Raw genomic sequence first — 21,218 nt, 5'->3', positions numbered from 1 at the left:
GATTCTTTTCGCAAGTAACAAAGCACCCCGCCAGTTTTGTGACTCCGTGGTGTATTTTTGGGTGGAGTCAAAGCTCACTAAGAAAGCAGAAACTAAAAAAAAAAAAAAGAAAGAAAGCAGAAACTAGGTCTTGAAAATACTATCGGGAGATGGGGGGGAAAAAGTCTTTAATTCCTCTGATACGAGTGTGAGAAAGAGGAAAAAAGGTTCACAAGTGAGTAAAAGGTAGTTCCTGGAACGAGAGCCAGCATTTACTCACTCGGGCAAATTATTAAGCGCCTCACCATGCCTCAGTTTCCTCATCTGTAAAATGGGGATGATAGTAGCATCTACCCCATGGAGTTGCCATAAATATTGAATGAGTTGATATATCTAGAACCCGAGACTAGGTAAGTATTAGTGGCTTGTTTCAAACGTCAAGGCGATCCATACACAAGCAGAGGATGGCACTTTGGGAACCTGGGCTGATTGAGTAGATAACACTTACCTTGATTTTTCCCCACAGTTTAGGGTTTGGCCCTAGGAGAACCTCACCTCAAAAGTTTATGGAAGGCCTGCTCTGTGGCAATGCCTGTGCATTATCTCATTGTATTCTTACAACTACTTTCAGAAGTAGGTGCTATTATTTTTCCTATTTTACAGATAAGGGAAACTGAGGCATAAAGGATTGCATAGCTTGCTCAAAGCTATGGAGATAGTGCAAGGTACAGCCAGGAATTGAACCCTGGTCATTTGCTCCAAGAGGCCATGGAGAGAGGATTCTGTCCTTTGAGGCAGGCTCCCTTTAAACAAGTACACAGAGCCAACACTCCAGAATGTCAATATTGTCAGTATTAATTCACAAGAAGAATGGTAATTCAGTGGTAAAGTTAACCTGAGATCAACTCTGGCTGGCCAGCCACTTTCCTGACCTGTATATGCACTCTCTCTGAAGTCAGATGTTCAGAGTTGTTTGCTAATCATGGAAATTGAACAAGGAGGTACCTAATCTCAAAAAGTGGTTCTCAGCTAAAGGGCACCTGAAGCATCCTCACCTACATTAACAAAAATAATAGCTGTCATTTAATGAGCTCTTACTGTAAGGCTAGTCTGAACAAGTGTGCTCAGATCAGACCCCCTCTTTTGGACAAGCTTAGGTATTGCCAGCCTCTTTTACTGTTTGGGATGACCATCCTCTTTTTAATCTGCATGTCTATTTTCCATTAGAAAAATACTATCTATTAAAATTGTGGTCCACTTTATTCTCCTTTACCTCTACCATTCAAGTTTCAGGTACTTTAATTTTATTCAAGTAAAAGCAGAATTATATAGTTGAGGTGAGGACTAATTATTTCACATCATTAAATTAATAGGATTTAACTGAATTATGTGTGCTCTTAATTATTTATTAGGAATGTGCTCTTAATTATTTATTAGGAATGGTAATTCCTCTCTCCCATGACTTATTTCCCTCTACTTTCATTTATTTGTGTATGTAATGAACGTCTCTTTCCCCACATCCAGTACCATGAGTGTGTGTGTGATTTATGGCACCACTAACTGGAGTTGCCATCTGATCTCCAATTCATGCTTAATTCCCCTTATTATATGGTTATTTCCAAAATGACCTCAAATGTTTTAGCCAATCATACACTTTCTAACGTCAACGGTAAAAATTAAGATGTAAACCTAAAAACATTGTTACGATTCCAGATAAAATAACACTGGGCCCACTTATAGCGATGCTGTGGTGAGAGGTCCTAGGACAGCCACTGCTTCAATCTCCACACGGCCTCCTTTGGACAAAGCAGCAACCTGGTAAGCAGCTCTTGCAGGAAAACTACTCTTGAAATACTGTTTGTAGACTTCATTGACAGTGTTGAAGTCATTTATGTCACCCAGCAAAACAGTTTTTTACCACATTAGTGAAGACACAGCCAATTACAATTACAAGACACAATACCATTACAATCAAAAACAGAAAATTCCAGCTAAGGTAATTGGGTTTAATTACTTAGTATTCTGGTTATTGAATAGTTTCTTGAACCTTTAGTATGTCAACATGGAAACCTAATCATTTTAGAGAACAGAAAAGTAAATTTCTGGAACAGAAAAACAGAAGACTATATCCTAAAACATAGTAAACACACTTATCCATGAGCATTCTATGCCTCTCCTGGGCATTTAGCCTCTCCAAGCTTTTTACCACATCTATCTCACTCCCTACCCTTCTGAATGATTTTGGTATCAGACAGTTTTTAGCTGCCCTTTCCAGCTCCTCAATACCCACAAGAACAGCCTTTCATCACTTGGACTTAAGAGTTCCTTGATCTTCTCACCTCCCAAGGACCCTTATTCCTTTTGCATCCCTTGACTTCCATTCAGTTCAACTGGCATATGAGCACAGGCTATGTGTCAAGCACCTTGCCAAGGCTCCTGAAAGACAGGTAAAGAATTTACAGTCCCTTTTCCTCAAGAAGCGTGTACTATAGGAGAAGAGACAGGGCGCATGCCATCATACACAGGAGGACATATAGAACATGGAGATTAAGACTGGGCTCTTAAATCAGGCAAATTCAAGTTTAAATCCCAGCTCTGCCTTCATGACTGTGAACAAATTCCTTATCCTAAACTTCTCAGTTGGTAGGGTGATGATAACAGTATCCACCTTTCGGGGCCATGTTTGAGGACTAAATTATACAGTGCTTGTAGAGTACTTAGCACAGTCCCTAACACACAATAAACTCCAATATAACTTGGAAATCAAGAAGGCTGGCTCAGATCAGAATGCCATAGTTCTGAACCTTGCTAACTGTCTCACATTAGTCACTGAATCATTTTGCTTTAAATTCTTCACCTATCAAATGAAGAGGACAATGACAAAGTAGGGTTGTTGTGTAGGTAAAGCACACCCCCACACACACACACACACGGACCATTATATATTATATATTATATATAGCACATGGTAAAACACCAAGAAAATCATATAACATGAACTCTTACCTGTTGCTCTGGTGGCCCATATGCTCCTTTCTGATTTATCCCCTGCAGTGCTCCTTGGAGGCATACCTACAAAACCCCTAGGGATTGTTGGGGCTCTGTTTGGACACAACTGATTGAATAAATTGGAACAAATAAATGGGAGTCTTGTCTCTGTGGCAGAAAGATGGAGGAGACTGAGATCACAAATGTTCTAGTTGATGTTATACGTTAACAAAGGAGGCATGCAGAAAAGGTACTGGATAAAATCTCTGTATTTTACTGCTGAAGCTTTGACCCCCCCTCCCCCAAATCTCAGTGTAGAATCCATTGTAGAACAGGTAGGACCACACATGAAGCATGTTATCTCATGCTTAGGCTTTGTTTCTCTGGGTTCCCTCCAAAAAAATTTTATGGACACACAAAAAAAGTCTGTCTCTTATGACTGGCTAAAGCCTACTCCAGGCTCAACCCACATTGGTCCTCTCGCCTTTCCCAGGGATGAAATGAGGGGAGATAGCATTGAGATCCCCTTAGAATTTGGAAGATGATAATAAACTAGAGAATGAAGCAAGTTTTGATTTAATCTTCTCCGTTGGGATGTGTGTTTTAAATGACAATATATTATGCATAACTCCAGGTACTAAGGAGACAATGGTGAACAAAATTGGATGTGGTCCTTGCTCTCATAATCTCATAAATCATAAAATACAGGAGAGGACAGGAAAACTAGCAAAAGAATTCAACTAAATGTTAGTTTACAGCAGAGCTATAAAAGGGAAATACATGATAGTGTGAGAGTATTTCATAGGAGGGCCTGGGCTGATTACAAAAAGCAAGAGGAATTTGTTAAAGAAGTGACAGATGAGCTGGAAGTAAAGGGGGAGTTAGTGAAGTAAATGGGAATTTTCAGAGAGGGGGTGGGAACAGGGGTGGTCTGCAGAGGTGCACAGACTTAGCACAGGAGTGCACAGGACAATGAAAGGGTGCAGGAAGAAGTCAGACCCTGCTGGGAGTTGCGGTCCATGCTCAAGACTTTGACCTTCCCACTGAAAAAAACCAACGAACTATTTTAAGCAGAGGTGACATGTTAGACTTGCATTTCAAGACATTACGGAGAATGGATTGCAGGCTGGCAAGAGTGTGTATGAGGGGGATCCCTGGGTGGTGCAGCAGTTTGGCGCCTGCCTTTGGCCCAGGACGCGATCCTGGAGATCCGGGATCGAATCCCACATCGGGCTCCCGGCGCATGGAGCCTGCTTCTCCCTCTGCCTGTGTCTCTGCCTCTCTCTCTCTCTCTCTCTGTGACTATCATACATAAATTAAAAAAAAATTAAAATTAAAAAAAAAAAAAAAGAGTGTGTATGAGGACAGGTTAACAGGTTTTTTGACTTCCAGTTTAAGATAACAGTTTGAACACAGATATTTACTTCCACCCTTTCCAGAAATCCTAATAAAATAATAGAAAAGGAACTTGGGAAAGAAGCAAGAACGGACACAAATGAAGATAATAGAGGAGGCAACAACTATAAAACTTTGCAAGCATGAAACAACAGATGGATAGGTGATAATTTCTTTTGTGAAAACAGGAAGGCTGGATCCCAAATGAACAGTGGGAAAAGCTAAGAAGCAACCTGATATTCACCAAATTAAGTCCTTAAAAACCTTAGAAATCCTCAGTATCTTCTGTGGGGGAAGGAGGTGAAAGCAGTTGGTTGAAAATCAATTTGTAAAGCACTAAAGACATGCATTTAAGACTCCTTTCCAGGGATCCCTGGGTGGCGCAGCGGTTTGGCGCCTGCCTTTGGCCCAGGGCGCGATCCTGGAGACCCGGGATCGAATCCCACGTCGGGCTCCCGGCGCATGGAGCCTGCTTCTCCCTCTGCCTGTGTCTCTGCCTCAATCTCTCTCTCTCTCTCTCTCTGTGATGACTATCATAAATAAATAAAAATTAAAAAAAAAAAAAAAGACTCCTTTCCAGTACCAAGAAACCTATCTCTCCCACACTAGAGCAGAAGGTTGAAAGTTTATTCTCTGGAGAGAGTATGACTAGGGGACAATGGGTACAGATGAGATTAGGGGTTCTATTATATAAAAAGAAGGGCAGTATGTAATGATGAAGCTGAATGATGAAACTCCCATCTTCTTTCCCCACTAAACCTGGCATCCAGGCTTACATTCTCTGAGGAATCTGATCAGTACAACAAGAAAGAAGAAAGAAAAAATACTAACATGGGGGATCCCTGGGTGGCGCAGCGGTTTGGCGCCTGCCTTTGGCCCAGGGCGTGATCCTGGAGACCCGGGATCGAATCCCACGTCGGGCTCCCAGTGCATGGAGCCTGCTTCTCCCTCTGCCTGTGTCTCTGCCTCTCTCTCTATCTCTCTGTGACTATCATAAATAAATAAAAATTAAAAAAAAAATTTAAAAAAAAAATCTCTCTTTAAAAAAAAAAAAAAAATACTAACATGGGAGAATGCCCTAAGAAACAGCCCAGTCAAATCACCCCACACATTGTCACCCAGTCAAGAAGGCCCACCTGTTCTTGTCGAACTTTCTAGTAGCTTTTCAGGGTGCCCCTCTAGTATCCATACATTACATAGATATACACAGATACAATACATGTATACAGAAATAACAAAGGGGCACCAGATTTATGAGTAAATGCTCTCACACAAAACAGAACTTTGAAAAAACAAATTGCATTGGCAGAAGAAAACTTTAAAACACAATCAGTAATGTCCTCAGATAAAATATTGCATTCATGAAAGACTACCAGGATGTTATAAATTATATAGTCAGAAAATGAAAAAGAGCTCTTAGAAATTAAATTAATGATAGTGGAAATGAAAATCTCAAGGTAGGGTATCCCTGGGTGGCTCAGTGGTTCAGTGCCTGCCTTTGGCCCAGGGCATGATCCTGGAGACCTGGGATCGAGTCTCATGTCAGGCTCCCTCATGGAGCCTGCTTCTCCCTCTGCCTGTGTCTCTGCTCTCTTTCTCTCTCTCTCTCTCTCTCTCTCTCTCTATATATATATATATATATATATATATGTAAATCATGAATAAATAAATTTTTTTAAATAAGAAAGAAAAACTCAAAGTAATGTTTAATAGAGACAGCTTAGAAAATTTTCCAGGAAGTACAGCAAAACAAAATAAAATGGAAAAAAATATAAGAAAATTATAAAAACAGTCCAGGAAGTCCAATATCTGAAAACAGAGTATCCAGGAAGAAAGAATAGGAAAAAATAAGAGCTATTCAGAGGAACAATTAAAATCCAACAAGTGTTCAACATAAAAGAAGACAATGAGATACCCCTGGTGGCTAAGTCACATCTGACTCTTGGTTTCTGCTAAGGTCAGGACCTCAGGGTCATGATCTCAGGGTTGTGAGATGGAGCCACACTGGAGTCTGCAGGGATTCTCCCCTTCTGCCCCCCGCCCCCTCCTTTTGCTCATGCACATGCTTTCTTTCTCTCCCTCTCTCCAATAAATAAAATCTTAAAAAAAAAAAAAAAGACAGTGAAATACCCCAAGACACATCACTGTAAAATTAAGAAAAAATGAACATTCTCAAGATTTCTAGAAAGTAAAAAACAAATTCAAACCCAAAAGATTAAGAATCAAAATGGCAGATTTTTTTCAACAGCAACATTAGAAACCAAAAGAAAAGCAGTGCCTTCAAAATTCTGAGGGAATATTTCCAAAGTAGAACTTCATACCCAAGTAACTATTACGTAACTGTGAGGGCAGAATAAAGATATTTGCAGATATGCAGGTCTCAAAAACTTACATCTTATGATATTTTCTCAGGAAGCTAATATTTACCCAAAGGAGGTGAACCAAGAAAGAGAATACACTATACACCTAATTTGAGATCCAATAATAGATTGCGTAGTCTTTTCATTCTTGGCTTATGTACTTTAGAGGTTAGATAACAGTGCTTAACAACATAGATGCCTGGGGGGCACCTGGGTGGCTAAGTGTTAAGTGTTAGCCTTTTGCTCAAGTAATGATCTCAGGGTCCTGGGATAGAGCCCCACATCAGGCTTCCCGCTCAGCAGAGGAATTGTTTGCTTCTCCCTCTCCCACCCCCCCTCCCACTCCTGTGTGCCCACTCTCCCTTTCTCGAATGAGCACAATCTTAAGTAAACAAACAAACATAGATGCCTGAGGCAACTGAAGCAAAAATAAGTGGGGCTACATCAAACTAAAAAGCCTCAAAAAAAATTAAAAAAAAATAAGTAAAAAGCCTCCGCACAGCAAAGCAAACCATCAACAAAATGAAAAGACAAACTACTGAATGGGAGAAAACACATGCAAATCATGTATCTGATAAAGGGTTAATATCCAAAATATATAAACAGCGAATACAACTCAATAGCAAAGAAACAATTTGATTAAATAATGGGCAGAAGTTTCCAAAGAAAACATACAAATGGTCAACAGGTACATGGAAAGGTACTCAACATCACTCATCATCAGTGAAATGCAAATCAAAAACCACGGTGAGATATTACCTCACACCTGTTAGACTGGTTATTATCAAAAAGAAAACAAGTTTTGAGAAGAATATGGAGAAAAGGAAACCTTTGCTGTTGTTGGTGAGAATTTAAATTGGTGCAGCCATTATGGAAACCTCTATGGAGGTCCCTTTAAAAATTCAAGAGGACTATGATATGATCCAGGAATTCTACTGGAATTTCTATTTATCTGAAGAAAATGAAAACAGTAACTCAAAAAGATACATGCACCCTACACTCATTGTAACATTATTTACAATAACCAAGATATGGAAACAGCATAAGGGCCCATTGATGGATGAATTGATAAAGAAAATGTGATTATAAACACTTACAGGAATAGTATTCAGTAATAAAGAATGCAATCTTGCCACTTGCAACAACATGGATGGACCTTGAGACATTACGCTAAGTGAAATAAGTCTGACAGAAAAAGACAAATACCTTATGATCTCACTCTTGGAACCTTTAAAAAAAAATGACAAAAATTCCCCAAACAGATACAGAGAACAGATTGGTGGTTTTCGGGGGTAGGTGGGAGGGGGTGAAATGGGTGAGTGAAATGGGTGAAGAGGGTCAAGAAGTATAAACTTACAGCTGTAGAATAAATAAGTCATGGGATGTAGTATACAGCCTGTGGACTATAGTTAATAAGATGTATTGCATATTTGAAAGTTGCTAAGAGTAGATCTTAAAAGTTCTCATTACAAGAAAAAAATTTGTGACTATATGGTGATGGATGTTAACTACACTTACTGTTATGATCATTTCTCAATATATACAAATACTGAATCATGTTGTACACCTGAAACTAATATATCTCAGTTATACCTCAATAAAAAAAATAAAATAATTGATAATGCCTAAAAATTTAAGGCTTATTTATTTTTTTAGGATTTTATTTATTTATTCATGAGAGACCCAGAGCATGAAAGAGAGAGGCAGAGACACAGGCAGAGGGAGAAGCAGGCTCCATGCAGGGACCCCGAAGTGGGACTCGATCCCAGGTCTCCAGGATCACAACCTGGGCTGAAGGTGGCACTAAACCGCTGAGCCACCCGAGCTGCCCAAATTAAGGTTTAAAATAGGTTATTGCAATAATTCACATGGGAGTAGGTAGCATTTTAGGGTGACAGTGATGTAGAAGTTAAGAAAAGTGGGGATGCTTGGGTGGCTCAGCGGTTGAGAATCTGCCTTTGGCTCAGGGCGTGATCCTGGAGTCCAGGGATCGAGTCCCACATTGGGCTTTCTGCATGGAGCCTGCTTCTCCCTCTGCCTATGTCTCTGCCTCTCTCTGTGTCTTTCATGAATAAATAAATAATAAAATCTTTATTAAAAAAAGTAAAGTAAAAGTATTCAAGAGATATGTGGGCAATTAAATAAAGAGATATTAGAAGATTAAAAAAATCAAGAAGTCTAGACTGAAATGGGAAGATGAAGGAAAGGAAAGCATCAAAAGCGACTCTCAGATTTTTGGTCTATATTACAGGTGGGTTAATGTTGCCATTAACTGAGATATAAGACACTGGAAGAAGAAAAGGTGGGAGGTAGAGAAGTGATGGAGTTCATGGGTTGTTTTGAAACCTTGAATTAAAGTTGCTTTATTCCATCCAAATGCTTCAATGGAGTTTTCAAGCAAGCAGTGGAAATACTCTTCAGAGCTTAGAAAAGATACTTGGCCTGGATAAATATAAATATGTGAGTGATCTGCAAAAAGTGGTCACTGATGTCAAGGACACGGTTGACATCATCCACAGAGAAACCAAAGTAAGAGAAGAGACATGAGCCTCAGGGATCCTCCATATAATAGGTAAAGGAAGTTGAGCCAACAAAGAGCAAAGAGCAGGAATAAGCAGAAACTTTGTTCTAGGAATATCCTGGAGAAAACTGGGAGAGTGTTCCATCATGGAAGCCAAGTTCAGTTTAGAACATATGGAATTTGATGCAGCAGTTCTAGTAGGAACTAGAGTAACACCAAGAATCTGAAGATTGGGTAAGAGAACAGGGCTTCCCACACAAAATAGCCCTGCCTGTAAGATCTTGACCTAATTCCTCTTTCTGACCATAATCTCCATTTCTGCATTTTGCATTTGTTCATCACATTCTTTGTAATATTTTAATTCATTAATCCCCCTAATGGGCTGACTTACCTTTCCCTTTTCTTTATTCATGGCTAGGAAAGCACAGCCAGGGATTCAAAAGCAGCAGTAAAGAAAATTAAGTCAAGTCAAATTACCAGAGTTAGAATCGTGCTCTGATTATGACCCTAGGAAGTTAAATATTGCTTTCTAACTCCTGATTTTCTCATCTGTAAAGTAGAAGTGATAATAGCCCCAATTTTGTTAAATGAGATATTGCAGTACCTGACACACTGAAAACAAGCAATTAATATCAAGTATTTACATTGTTATCCATGGTCCCAGCCCCCACAAACATATTAGATAATTCCTATAACTTTAATTTCTACCTTTAATTTTTTTCTGTATTTGGTAACAAGCTGTTTTTTTTTTTTAAGATTTTATTTATTTATTCATGATAGACACAGAGAGAGAGGCAGAGACGCAGGCAGAGGGAGAAGCAGGCTCCTGGTGGGGAGCCCGACGGGGGACTCGATCCCAATACCCAGGGATCATGCCCTGAGCTAGAGGCAGATGCTCAACCACTGAGCCACCTGGGCCTCCCCAGTAAGAAGCTTTTATCTGTGGATAATTCCTTCACGTTAGCTGGGTGATACTCAGTAGGTCTTTAAGCCTGATAAATGCACTGTCTACTCATAGGGTTTATTAAAAAGATTAAAATAATGCATGTAAGAAGTTTAGCATTATACATGACACAAAGTGTTTGCTTTGATTTTTTTTTTTTTAGGAGACGGGATATATCTCTGGCTCAGCTCATTTTCTTCCTCCTGTCTTAAATCGGAATTAGGCAAGCACACTACAACTAAGAGAGAAAGGCTGAGAAGACTACAGAGCAGACTATCTGACATCGTTGAATGAGGACCAGCGGCCACCTATCTCCAGACTACTCGTGTTTGTTTTTAAGCCACTGTGAACTGGCTTTCACCACCTGATCCATTTACCCGCAGCACCAATATCCCTGATGATACAGTCCCAATTTATGCGTAACAGTTTATGCTCACATTCTTTCTGCTATCCTTGTAAGCAGTTTATACAAATGAGCCTACAGTATCTATAGTTAGGGCAAACCTGTTTCTATTTTAAATCCTTCCACTACAACTAAGCTCTTTATTTAGCTTTATTGGAACCGTCTTCCCAGGTGCAGAGCCCAAAGGTCTTAGACCACCATAGTTCCACTGTCTGTGGTATACAGTGGCAGTATCACCTTGTCTGTGTGTGGTATACAGTGGCAGTATCACCTTCTTAACTAAAGGCAATAGGTTTGTCCCTACATGTAGAAAGTGCCAAAATTTTTCTCTGTCTATTCCACAAAAAAAGCCACTTCATAAATTGAAATGATAAGTTGTGGAGTTGACCAGATGGAGACAAATTTTCGTTCCACCTCTTCCTAAAATGTAACTGTCTTGATACTAGGCCTGATGGTAGTTAATGGTTAAAGTCATCTAACTTAACTTAGATGCATTTTCCACAAGCATTAAGAATTGTGTGTATGTATATTTTCTTTAATAGTGTCAGATCCTCATTTTTATTACAAAATAAAAAAGTTTTTTGAGAAAGCCAAAAGTTGTTCCAAGCTGCGACTGATGAATAAGATGGCTAAAAATTATGCTGGATGATTGTACTGGGAGAGCAGGGGGATGTGAGAACAAAATAAAACAAACACAGTCCAACAAAAACGGAAGGGAGATTTAGATATAATAAAAAAATGCAATTTTCTATGATCTGTAAACTGCTTCTAAAGCTAATTCTAAAATGTTTTGGTGAACATTTTACGGGCCTCCCGGGTTGCTTGCTTTTGAAAGGCAACATTCACATGTGCGTACGTTTGGTTAAAAATTAGGTTTCTTCTTTATTCACGAACGGGGTAAAGATGATCTCATTTTATATACAGGATTTCCTTTATCCAAAACGAGGAAACTGGAAACACAATGAAACGTCTGCCAGGAAAAGACCTTTTTGAAATGCTCAAGGCAATCTTCCAGCATTGCCCATTTCAAATCAACGGGGGTGTTTTTTGTTTTGTTTTTCTACCTTTTTATTTCTATTTTTTTGTTTTTCTACCTTTTAAAAATTATTTTAAAAATTTTAAACATTTTAAAAATTTTTAATTTTTAAAAAAATTTTTTAAAGTTTTTTTAAACTTAATTTTTATTTTTAAAATTTATTTGTTTTTTATTTAACTTTATTTTTATTTTATTTATTTTTTTTTAAATTTTTTATTTATTTATGATAGTCACAGAGAGAGAGAGAGAGGCAGAGACATAGGCAGAGGGAGAAGCAGGCTCCATGCACCGGGAGCCTGATGTGGGATTCGATCCCAGGTCTCCAGGATCACGCCCTGGGCCAAAGGCAAGCGCCAAACCACTGCGCCACCCAGGGATCCCTATTTTTATTTTTTTAACTGACACACTTCTCAGGACACATGCACTGCTGCAATGTCTCCTTTAACGCGAAAATCGCCCGGTCTGAATAAATTCTGGTGTAAACGTCATTCAGCAGCTCCACGAAAAAAATACTTCTTCTCAATCTGCGTGATACCATTAGAGACTGCCGCGGGGTCCCGTTCACCGACCCCCGGAACCGGTGTCGCGTCCCGGGAACAGGTGGCGGCCCAGGGTGGGCAACACGCCTCCCATCGCCCGCCCGGCGCCCGCCAGCCGGGTCCGCACCGCCTCCGGGTCCAGCCTGCTTCCCGCGGCGGCGCGGTTCCCCTGGCAACGGGGCAGCGGCCGCAGGCACTTCCGGAAGCCCGGCGGAACTGTCCAATCAGCTCTGCAGACTCGCCGCGGGGGCCGATGGGGCGCCGGGGCGTGCGCAGACGCCGGCGTCCGCACCATGGCAACGGGCGGCGGAGGGGTCGGGGCGGCCATGACGGCTTGCTCGGTCCTGAGTCTGTGCCTCCTGGCGGTCCTCCCTCGGGCCCCGCACGCCCAGACCTTCTCCTTTCCCTTCGTGCAGCCGGAGTCGTGCGGCCACAGCCAGCGCTTCGACATCTCCGCGCTGTCCTGTGTCCCGTGCGGGGCCAACCAGCGGCGGGATGCCCGAGGTGAGCCGGCCCGGCGGGGCCCAGGCGGAGCCCTGAAGCCCCGGCCTCGGGGAGAAACGTCTGGGGGAAAGGGAACTGCCAGCGCGGGAGGGAGGGGTGTCCTCGGAGCACCGCAGCTTGTGCGGGGGGGGCGGGGGCGGGTGAGCCGGGCCTCGGGCGCGGATCCCCTGCTTCCCGGCGGACGGGTCTGTCGGCAGGCGCCTTGCAGGGAGAGGGACGGCGGGGGGCGGGGGAGGGAGGAGCGCGGGAGGTTACGTGTCTGCAAACGGGATGCCAAGTAAAACATATACAATAATAATAACAACAACAAATTTTGTTAGCGCTTTTATTTTATTTTTTAAAGATTTTACTCCTTTATTCATGAGAGACACAGAGAGAGAGGCAGAGACCCAGGCCGAGGGAGAAGCAGACTCCACGCAGGGAGCCCGACGTGAGACAAGAACCCGGGACCACGGGGTCATGACCTGAGCCCGAGGCAGATGCTCAACACCCAGGCGGCCCTTTGCTAGCGCTTTGATCTTGCATTTCAAATGCCACAAACCTAGAGCTAGAAGGACCCTGACCAGGATGAGGTCCAGTCTTCTCATTTTACAGCCGAGGAAATTGAAGCCCAGCCGGTGTTGTAATAACCCTGTCTGTCGCCCACACCGCAGCTCGGGAGGACCGGAGTCTCTTTGCCCTCAGTGTAATTTCCCCTACATCGTGTGTCCTTAACGTAGATTTCCTTAGGACTCGTCCCTTTTGTTACTGACTATTACTGATCGTCCTTGAAGTCTCTTGAGAGTAAGCTTATTTCTTTTTCTTGAAACGTGTGTCATTTGGTCCTAGTTCTCCCCCTAGAGAGGGGGAGAAGCTGCACAGAACAAGACTTCCCATATTACTAAGGAACAGAATTGGCATAGAGTAGAATAGACCGTATTCTGAGGTCTAGGATGTCTTCAGTCTCGATTTGGTCACCCACAGCGTCAACCCCCTGCCATCTCCAAATCTTATATATCCTCCTGTAAGTCACGATGTCAGGCTCCCCAGGTGAGGAAATACGAACGAGAAAGCGTTGCACAGGCTCCTAAAGTGTATGGTGTTGGCTTCATACTTAGGAACCCAGATATCGGATGCATCTGCTGCATAGATTCCGGTGGGTGCTGTTTCCACCTGATGTCTGCTTAGGACCGTGGTCCTCACCCATCCAGCAGGTTGAACAGTGATCATCTTAGTCTACCGTCTATCCAGAGGAAACAATAATTTATTTGAATCAAGATAACTTAGTTAATAAAGTTTTGTTTTGGCAAAGTAACTTGGAAATCATTGAATATATGTATGTGGTCAGATGAAATAGAACTGTACAGTTTCCCATAACAGTTAACGAATAGTCTGATTATTAAAATTAAAGTCCAATACTCCAGTAGTTCAGTGATGCTTGCACTTAAGTAGCAAGCACAATACGTACTGTGTGCCATACATAGTCTAAGACCTTTCCATGTAATAACTCATTTACTACTCATACCAACCCTACGAGGTAAGTACTATTATCATCCCCATTTTGGTGAAATGGAAACCTAGGCACAGAGTTCAGTAACTTGCTCAAGGTCACACAACTAAGTAGCAGAGTTAAGATTAGAGTCCACATAGTACGTTTCCAGATGTGCTCCTAACAGCTGCCCTGGTTTCCAGGATCTTGAGAATACTGAAAATTTCCCCAACTTGTAGTTTTATTTTTATTTACCAAGGTCAAAATTGGCTCTTTTCTTTTTAGGAACTTCATGTGTGTGTCTGCCGGGATTTCAGATGATCTCTAATAATGGAGGACCTGATATTATTTGTAAAAAGTGCCCAGAAAACATGGTATCAAGTATTTATTTTGAAATAATTTTATTGTAAAATGTAGTAGATTGAATGTCTTTATTTTAAAATTTGTATTTGTTTATTTTAGAGAGTTGGGGAATGTGCAGAGGGAGAGAGAATCCTTGAGCAGACTCCCTGCTGAGCACTGGGCCCAGTCCCAGGACCCTGAGGTCTTGACCTGAGCTGAAATCAAGAGCCAGTGGCTTAACCGACTGAGCCACCCAGGCGCCACTTGAATATCTTTATTTTTTAAACTATGTTTTAATGCTGTACTCTAATATGTTCTCAAATTCTAAAATTACTAAATTAACTTTGTTTTAACTAGAATAAATTTTAGGAGATCAGTGAAATTTTATACAAGCTTGGAAAAAACAAATGTATTGCCTGAGTTTTTAAAATCTGAAATTTAAAAAACCACAAACCTGTGAAAATGTGTGTCTTTATGTTCTTTATATTTTCTCATAGAGTAACTCTGTCTTAAAAAAATGGATAAATGATACAAAGAGCAAGTTGGGATATGTGTATTTTTAGACTAGTACAGATTGAGTTATGTGTCTTGGAACTACTGTGTCAATAGTTTTATAACAATATATGTTCATAATGATACCTAAGGTGTGATCAGTTCATGAGTTGCCAATTGTATCATTAAATAGGTTAAATAGTATCTGTTGCTGCTCTGTTAGTCATATAACTTTTCGAAAATTAGTAAATTAGTACTATATATAATGATTCTTAATTAACAGAAATATATTTTCCAATCATTTTCAATAATTACAAGTCTTTGCGGGCCAGTTCTTTTATAGTAATGTTTCTTCTCATTATCTGGATAAAAAAATTTGAATCTAGGAATTTAATAATTACCATTAAATTAATTAGTATCAATAGTATAATTTACCAATTATACTAATTTATGGCAATTTGATTCAACTTGTAAGTTTATCACTTTAATACTTATTTTATATTTTTAGAAATAGTGACCATCCCTGAATTATCAGTGATAAAAAGCTGCTAGTATGAAATGGCTGCAAAGCAAATTTATTTTTCAGTGAAATTACAAAATAATCCTAATTTTTAAATAGTTTTATATAATGTAGTACCAAATATAGGACCATTTCTTAATATATGCAGTCTTTTCAACTAAAAATAAAAATAACTTGTGGTATTGTTTTGTTACTGCCATTTGTTCTTTATTCATTTTGGTTACTGTATAATCCCAATTTTTTTAAATAAATTTTTTATTTTTTTATTTTTTTTATTTTTTTAAAAGATTTTATTTATCCATTCATAGAGACAGAGAGAGAGGCAGAAGGAGAAGCAGGCTCCATGCAGGGAGCCTGATGTGGGACTCGATCCCGGGTCTCCAGGATCACACCCCAGGCTGCAGGCGATGCCAAACCGCTGTGCCACCGGGGCTGCCCCCCAATTTTTTTTTTTAAAGCTTTTATTTGGGCAGCCTGGGTGGCTCAGTGGTTGAGTGTCTACCTTCAGCTCAGGGTGTGATCCTGGAGACCCAGGATCGAGTCCCACGGTGGGCTCCCTACATGGAGCTTGCTTCTGCCTCTGCCTGTGTCTCTGCCTCTCTCTCAATCTCTGTGTCTCTCATGAATACATTTTTATTTATTTATTATAATTTTATTTTTATATTTATAAAATTTATTTATTATTTTATTTATTTATTTATCCTGAGCCACTGAGGAGTCCCTATAATCCCAATTTGAATGATGTCATATTTTATCAAAAACCTTTGTTAGTACAATTAATAGAAAGAAATATCTTTATAATTTAACCACTTTATTTACATAGTCATATACCATAAAATTCACCATTTGAAATCATAGCTTAATTTTTAAAAGTTAATGGATGTATTTGGGTTATAAAAATTAGAATATGTTATAATAGGTAAAACTAAACTATTAATTGGCTAATCTGTTGATTAGATCCTGTTGAATTTTGTTTTATCTTTTAAATTGGAAAGCTGAATGAAAGTGTTACTTTGAAAGTAAGGACTCATTTGAACTGAAAATCATAAAGAAGCAGCAACTGTTGCCCAGAGTTAACAGTAGTTAGTACATAGTGATATTGTATAACTTCATTTTGGAATGTAAGCATAGTTTGGCTATCCAGGAAATTTTTATATGGCTCCTATGTGCATGATTTATTTGAGTATTGACTATTAATTATATACTATTGTGGTGATGCTGTGTGTGTGATGTAATACTTTTTGAATTTACATCACCAATTAAGGAGAAAATTAAAAAATGGTAGATTTTATTCTATTTCATTTCATTTCATTTCATTTCATTTCATTTCATTTCAGAAAGGTATTACTGAAGATGGCTGGAATTGCATTTCTTGCCCTGGTGGTTTAACTGCAGAAGGAAAATGCCACTGTCCCACTGGCCATGTTTTAGGTAAGAAGTAGATTCTTTATGAAAAAGTAGTAATGAATCTTCACTTAGACTGTTTTTGATAAGGACATTAATTGAAATTGCTTGGTGAAGAGTATTTTGTTGTTTTCCAAAATTTAATGATATTTAAGACAACAGCAGGCATTGGGAAGAGAATAAAAAGCCCTACTTGGTTAAAAAAAAGTCTTTATATGATTAGATGGATACTTCCTTAAAATAATGTGATAAAGTATATATGTTTCAACTCAAAAGCCTACATGATGCCAAATAGGGAGAAATGATAAGCATTTCTATTAATGTCAGGATCCAGATAAAGATGTAAACTGTGCACTTAGATAAGTGAAAGAAATAGGACGTAGAGTAATTAAAAAAGAGGTAAAAATCATTTAAAAATTAATTTTTAATGACTTGATTATATGTTTAGAAACCCAAGGGAATTACTGAAAATTATTATAAACAATTAAGGTTTTTGATACAAAATTATTTTCCAAAAATTAGTAGCCTTCTTCTATCTAAACAATTCTTCAGAATATATGAAGAAAAGATCTCATCTAGAGTAGCAACAAAAAAAAGTGCCTAAAATAAACTTTAGAAGAAATGTATAAAATAAATCAATTGAAGAAACCTTAGAATGCTCCTGTACGATACAAAAGTTGGCTTTAATAAGTGAAATACAGGGCAGCCCGGGTGGCTCAGCAGTTTAGCACCGCCTTCAGCCCAGGGTGTCATCCTGGAGTCCTGGGATCGAGTCCCACGTCGGGCTCCTTGTATGGAGCCTGCTTCTCCCTCTGCCTGTGTCTCTGCCTCTCTCTCTCTCTCGGTCTATCTGTGTCTTTCATGAATAAGTAAATAAAATCTTTAAAAAAAAAAAAAGTGAAATACATACCATGTTCTAGGAGGGTAAATGAAATTACTATAAAGATGTCTGCTCCCCAATGCCAGTCTGTCCATTTAACAGAACTCTAATAAATTCTACTAGGATATGGTTTGTCTGTTTTAGAGACTACACAACTAATTCCACAATTTATCTGGAAAAGTGTGAAAAACCAAGACAATTATGAAAAAGGAGAGGAAACAATCCCATCAGATACGCACATTTTATAGCCACTTAATAACATGTATGGCCGGCATATGGATTACACATGTTGATGGATGGAACTTAAAGTAGAGAATCAAATAGATCCAATCTCAATTGGAATGTGATATGTGATAAATGTCGTATTTCATGTCAGTGGAGAAAAAACTGATTAGTAATGATACTGGGGAAAATGCTAAGTTGGGTTTCTAACCTATTTCTTAAAAACAAATGAATTTCCGGTCAATTATTTAATTATTAAATATGAATCTATAAAGGGTCAGTAAAAAATAGGAAAAAATCTTTTTTTCTTTTTTTCTTTTTCTTTTTTTCTTTCTTTTTTTTTTATTATGATAGTCACACAGAGAGAGAGAGAGAGAGGCAGAGACATAGGCAGAGGGAGAAGCAGACTCCATGCACCGGGAGCCCGACGTGGGATTCGATCCCGGGTCTCCAGGATCGCGCCCTGGGCCAAAGGCAGGCACCAAACCGCTGCGCCACCCAGGGATCCCAAAAATTCTTTTTTTCTTAATGTGGAATAGGCCTACGTATGAGGAGAAACCTAGAATTTATACAAGGAAACATTGGTTAATTTTACTAAATACGAATTCTAATATCACATAAAGAAATTACAAACAATACTAGGAAAACACCTACAAACTAGAGAAAAATTTATAGTGCATACAATCAACAGAGGTCTAAGTTCTGCAATATATATAAAACTTCTTTTTTAAAAAATATTTAATTTATTTATTCATGAGAGACACAGAAAGAAAGACAGGCAGAGACAGAGGCAGAAAGGAGCCCAATGTGGCACTCAATCCCAGGACCACAGGATCACACTCTGAGCTGAAGGCAGATGCTCAACCACTGAGCCACCCAGGCATCCCTATATAAAACTGTTATGAATAAATAAGAGCAAGAGGAAAAGCTGAATTTAAGAAAATGGTCCAAAATTATGAATAAACTTCAGAAAGAAAAAAATGCTAAATGTGAGAAACAAGCTGAACCTTAGAGTAGGAATAATACTAATTAAAATGTTATTTTTAACCTACCAGATTTTATTATCAACATTTTGGAACTTTGATAATGTTTGCACCCAACTTAAGGTTGCATGAAAGGGAATATATTGTATATATGTATGAATATGTTGTATATTGCTGGGGAATTATAAATTGGTGCAATCTCTGTAGAGAGCAACTTTACAGTTATTTATCAAATGCAGATCATCACCCAAGTAGCCCTCATATAGGAATTTCCGTTCTAGTGTAGGGAAACACATGTCTGAAGAAGTATATGCATGGCTTCTTATTGCAACATTAGTCCCAAGACAAATATTGTAAAGAATGTCAAAGTCCAGTAAGATATTAGTCAAACTGTCAGACATCCATGCAGTGGTGTGGGATACAGAAAAATATTATTGTACAGAAAAATAATGCAGTTCTGTAAGTATTACTATAGAAACAAATACATTAAAAAAACAAGCTATAGAAAAGCTCACTTATTCACCCACAAATACTTGAATACCTCCTATTTATCTGTACTGTTTTCTTTTTCTGGTGAGCTACCATTTATGCTTTCTAAAAATAATAAATTCATAGGTGCTTACGCAGCCTTTTTCTGGAAGAATTCACAAGGAGCTAAGAGCAGTATTGCCTCTAGTGTGGAGAACTGGCTATCTGGGGGAAAAGGGTGGGAAAGAGACTGAATTCTCACTTTAAATTTTTCTGTGCCTTTTATTTTCTTATTCTACGTATATATTATTTATTCAAAAATTGATTTTTTTAAAGAAAAATCCCTGCCATCAATTTATTTAAAATCTAGTTAGAAGGCAGGATATGCAAATGGAAAAGTAATTTGCAGAATAAGATAGCAACAAAATATTTTAACAGAACACATATATTAAATCATGAAATGAGCATTCTAGACAGTAAATGGAAGGAAGAACTCAGTTCAGCCAGGGTTATTTGGGAAAGTTAGCATGGCAGTATAATAGTGGGGCCTTGAATGATTAATGGGATTTCAAAAGGAAGCAAGAAAGAGAACATTCTAGGCAGAAGGAAGAGTGAACAGGAGTATTATTATAAGTATAAACATCTAGGTGGAATATAAAGGGATTATGGGAATAACAGTGTAGTGAGTTTAAAGGTTCGTTGGTCGAGATTATGGGAGTCTTGAATGCTAGCATGTTCTATGGGCATAGGCCTTTTGTTGAGCTCCTATTGTGGCCTGGCCATTGTCCAGGAGCATGGAGGGTAAGACAGTGAAAAAAAGACCGTGAAGAGGAACGCAGTCCCTGCCCTCATGAAGTTGATGGTTAAGGAGTGGAGGCCGGAAGTAGGGAGAGTGTGAAGAGGCTGCTGCAGTACTGTAGACAGGCAGCGACAAGGACCTGAACCAGAGTTAGAACACGTTATACCCACAGAAGTAGACGCCAGAAACATCGAAAGGATGATAATAGACGAGATGAGTGAAGGAATATGGGGATGAGGAAAAAGAAAGTCAAAAATATCTTTGGGATTTCTAAGTGGAGATGAAGATTATGAGGTTCATAGATTCAAATGCTGTGACCAAGTTGGGATGGACCGAGTTCTGAAATGACTCGTGACAGTCAGAGGTTGCAGTTTTAATGAATTGCTAAGAATGGAGGCTAGATGCCAGGGGGGTCAGGCAAGGGCTCTGACACTGAGTGACCCCTTAAGGTTGGGTGACCGCTGTGAAAACAGTATTTCACTATTTTATTTTTTTAAAAAGATTTTATTTATTTATTTGAGAGACAGAGTGAGCAAGGGTGAGATCGACAGAGCACGAGCTGGAGGAGGGGGCAGAGGGAGAAGCAGACTCCCTGCTGAGCAGGGGAGCCTGCTATGGGGCTCTGTCTTGGAACTCCAGGATCATTGCCTGAACTGAAGGCAGATGCTTAACCCACTGAGCCACCCAGACGCCCCAGTGTTTCACTATTTTAGAGGCTGCTATTACATACTCAAAATTCTCCATGGTGTGAGCTCCTTAGAGCCATCTTGAACTTTTGCTGTTAATTTGTTCTGTGGATTTGCAAGAAGGGCTAGTAGGGGAGAGTGGACAGAAAGAAGATACATCTTCTGGCATAAGCTCTTTCAACTCTTGCCATTTCTGGCATAAGAAGAAAATGCTCAGATAATCAGGTAAATAGTTTTTTAAAAATAAATGCAGTAAGTATATATCATTAAAAATATCAAATCATGA

The 21,218-nt window shown here is 39.3% G+C and overlaps 1 protein-coding gene across 1 annotated transcript in view; it reads left to right on the top strand.

The window, feature by feature from the left end:
- The first annotated feature begins 12,464 nt into the window (after nucleotides 1-12,464).
- Nucleotides 12,465-21,218, top strand: part of TMEM67 (transmembrane protein 67) — a 57,300-nt gene continuing 48,546 nt past the window's right edge. The window contains exons 1-3 of the mRNA XM_041769488.1: nucleotides 12,465-12,668; nucleotides 14,422-14,510; nucleotides 16,828-16,921. Of these exons, the coding sequence (XP_041625422.1) occupies nucleotides 12,491-12,668; nucleotides 14,422-14,510; nucleotides 16,828-16,921 (361 nt within the window). The 5' untranslated portion in view covers nucleotides 12,465-12,490. The remainder of the gene's footprint in view (nucleotides 12,669-14,421; nucleotides 14,511-16,827; nucleotides 16,922-21,218) is intronic.

Source organism: Vulpes lagopus, chromosome 9, assembly GCF_018345385.1.
Source record: "Vulpes lagopus strain Blue_001 chromosome 9, ASM1834538v1, whole genome shotgun sequence".
NCBI lineage: Eukaryota > Metazoa > Chordata > Mammalia > Carnivora > Canidae > Vulpes > Vulpes lagopus.
The sequence above is the reverse complement of the archived record's forward strand: the minus strand, read 5'-3'. Positions and strand labels throughout refer to the sequence as shown.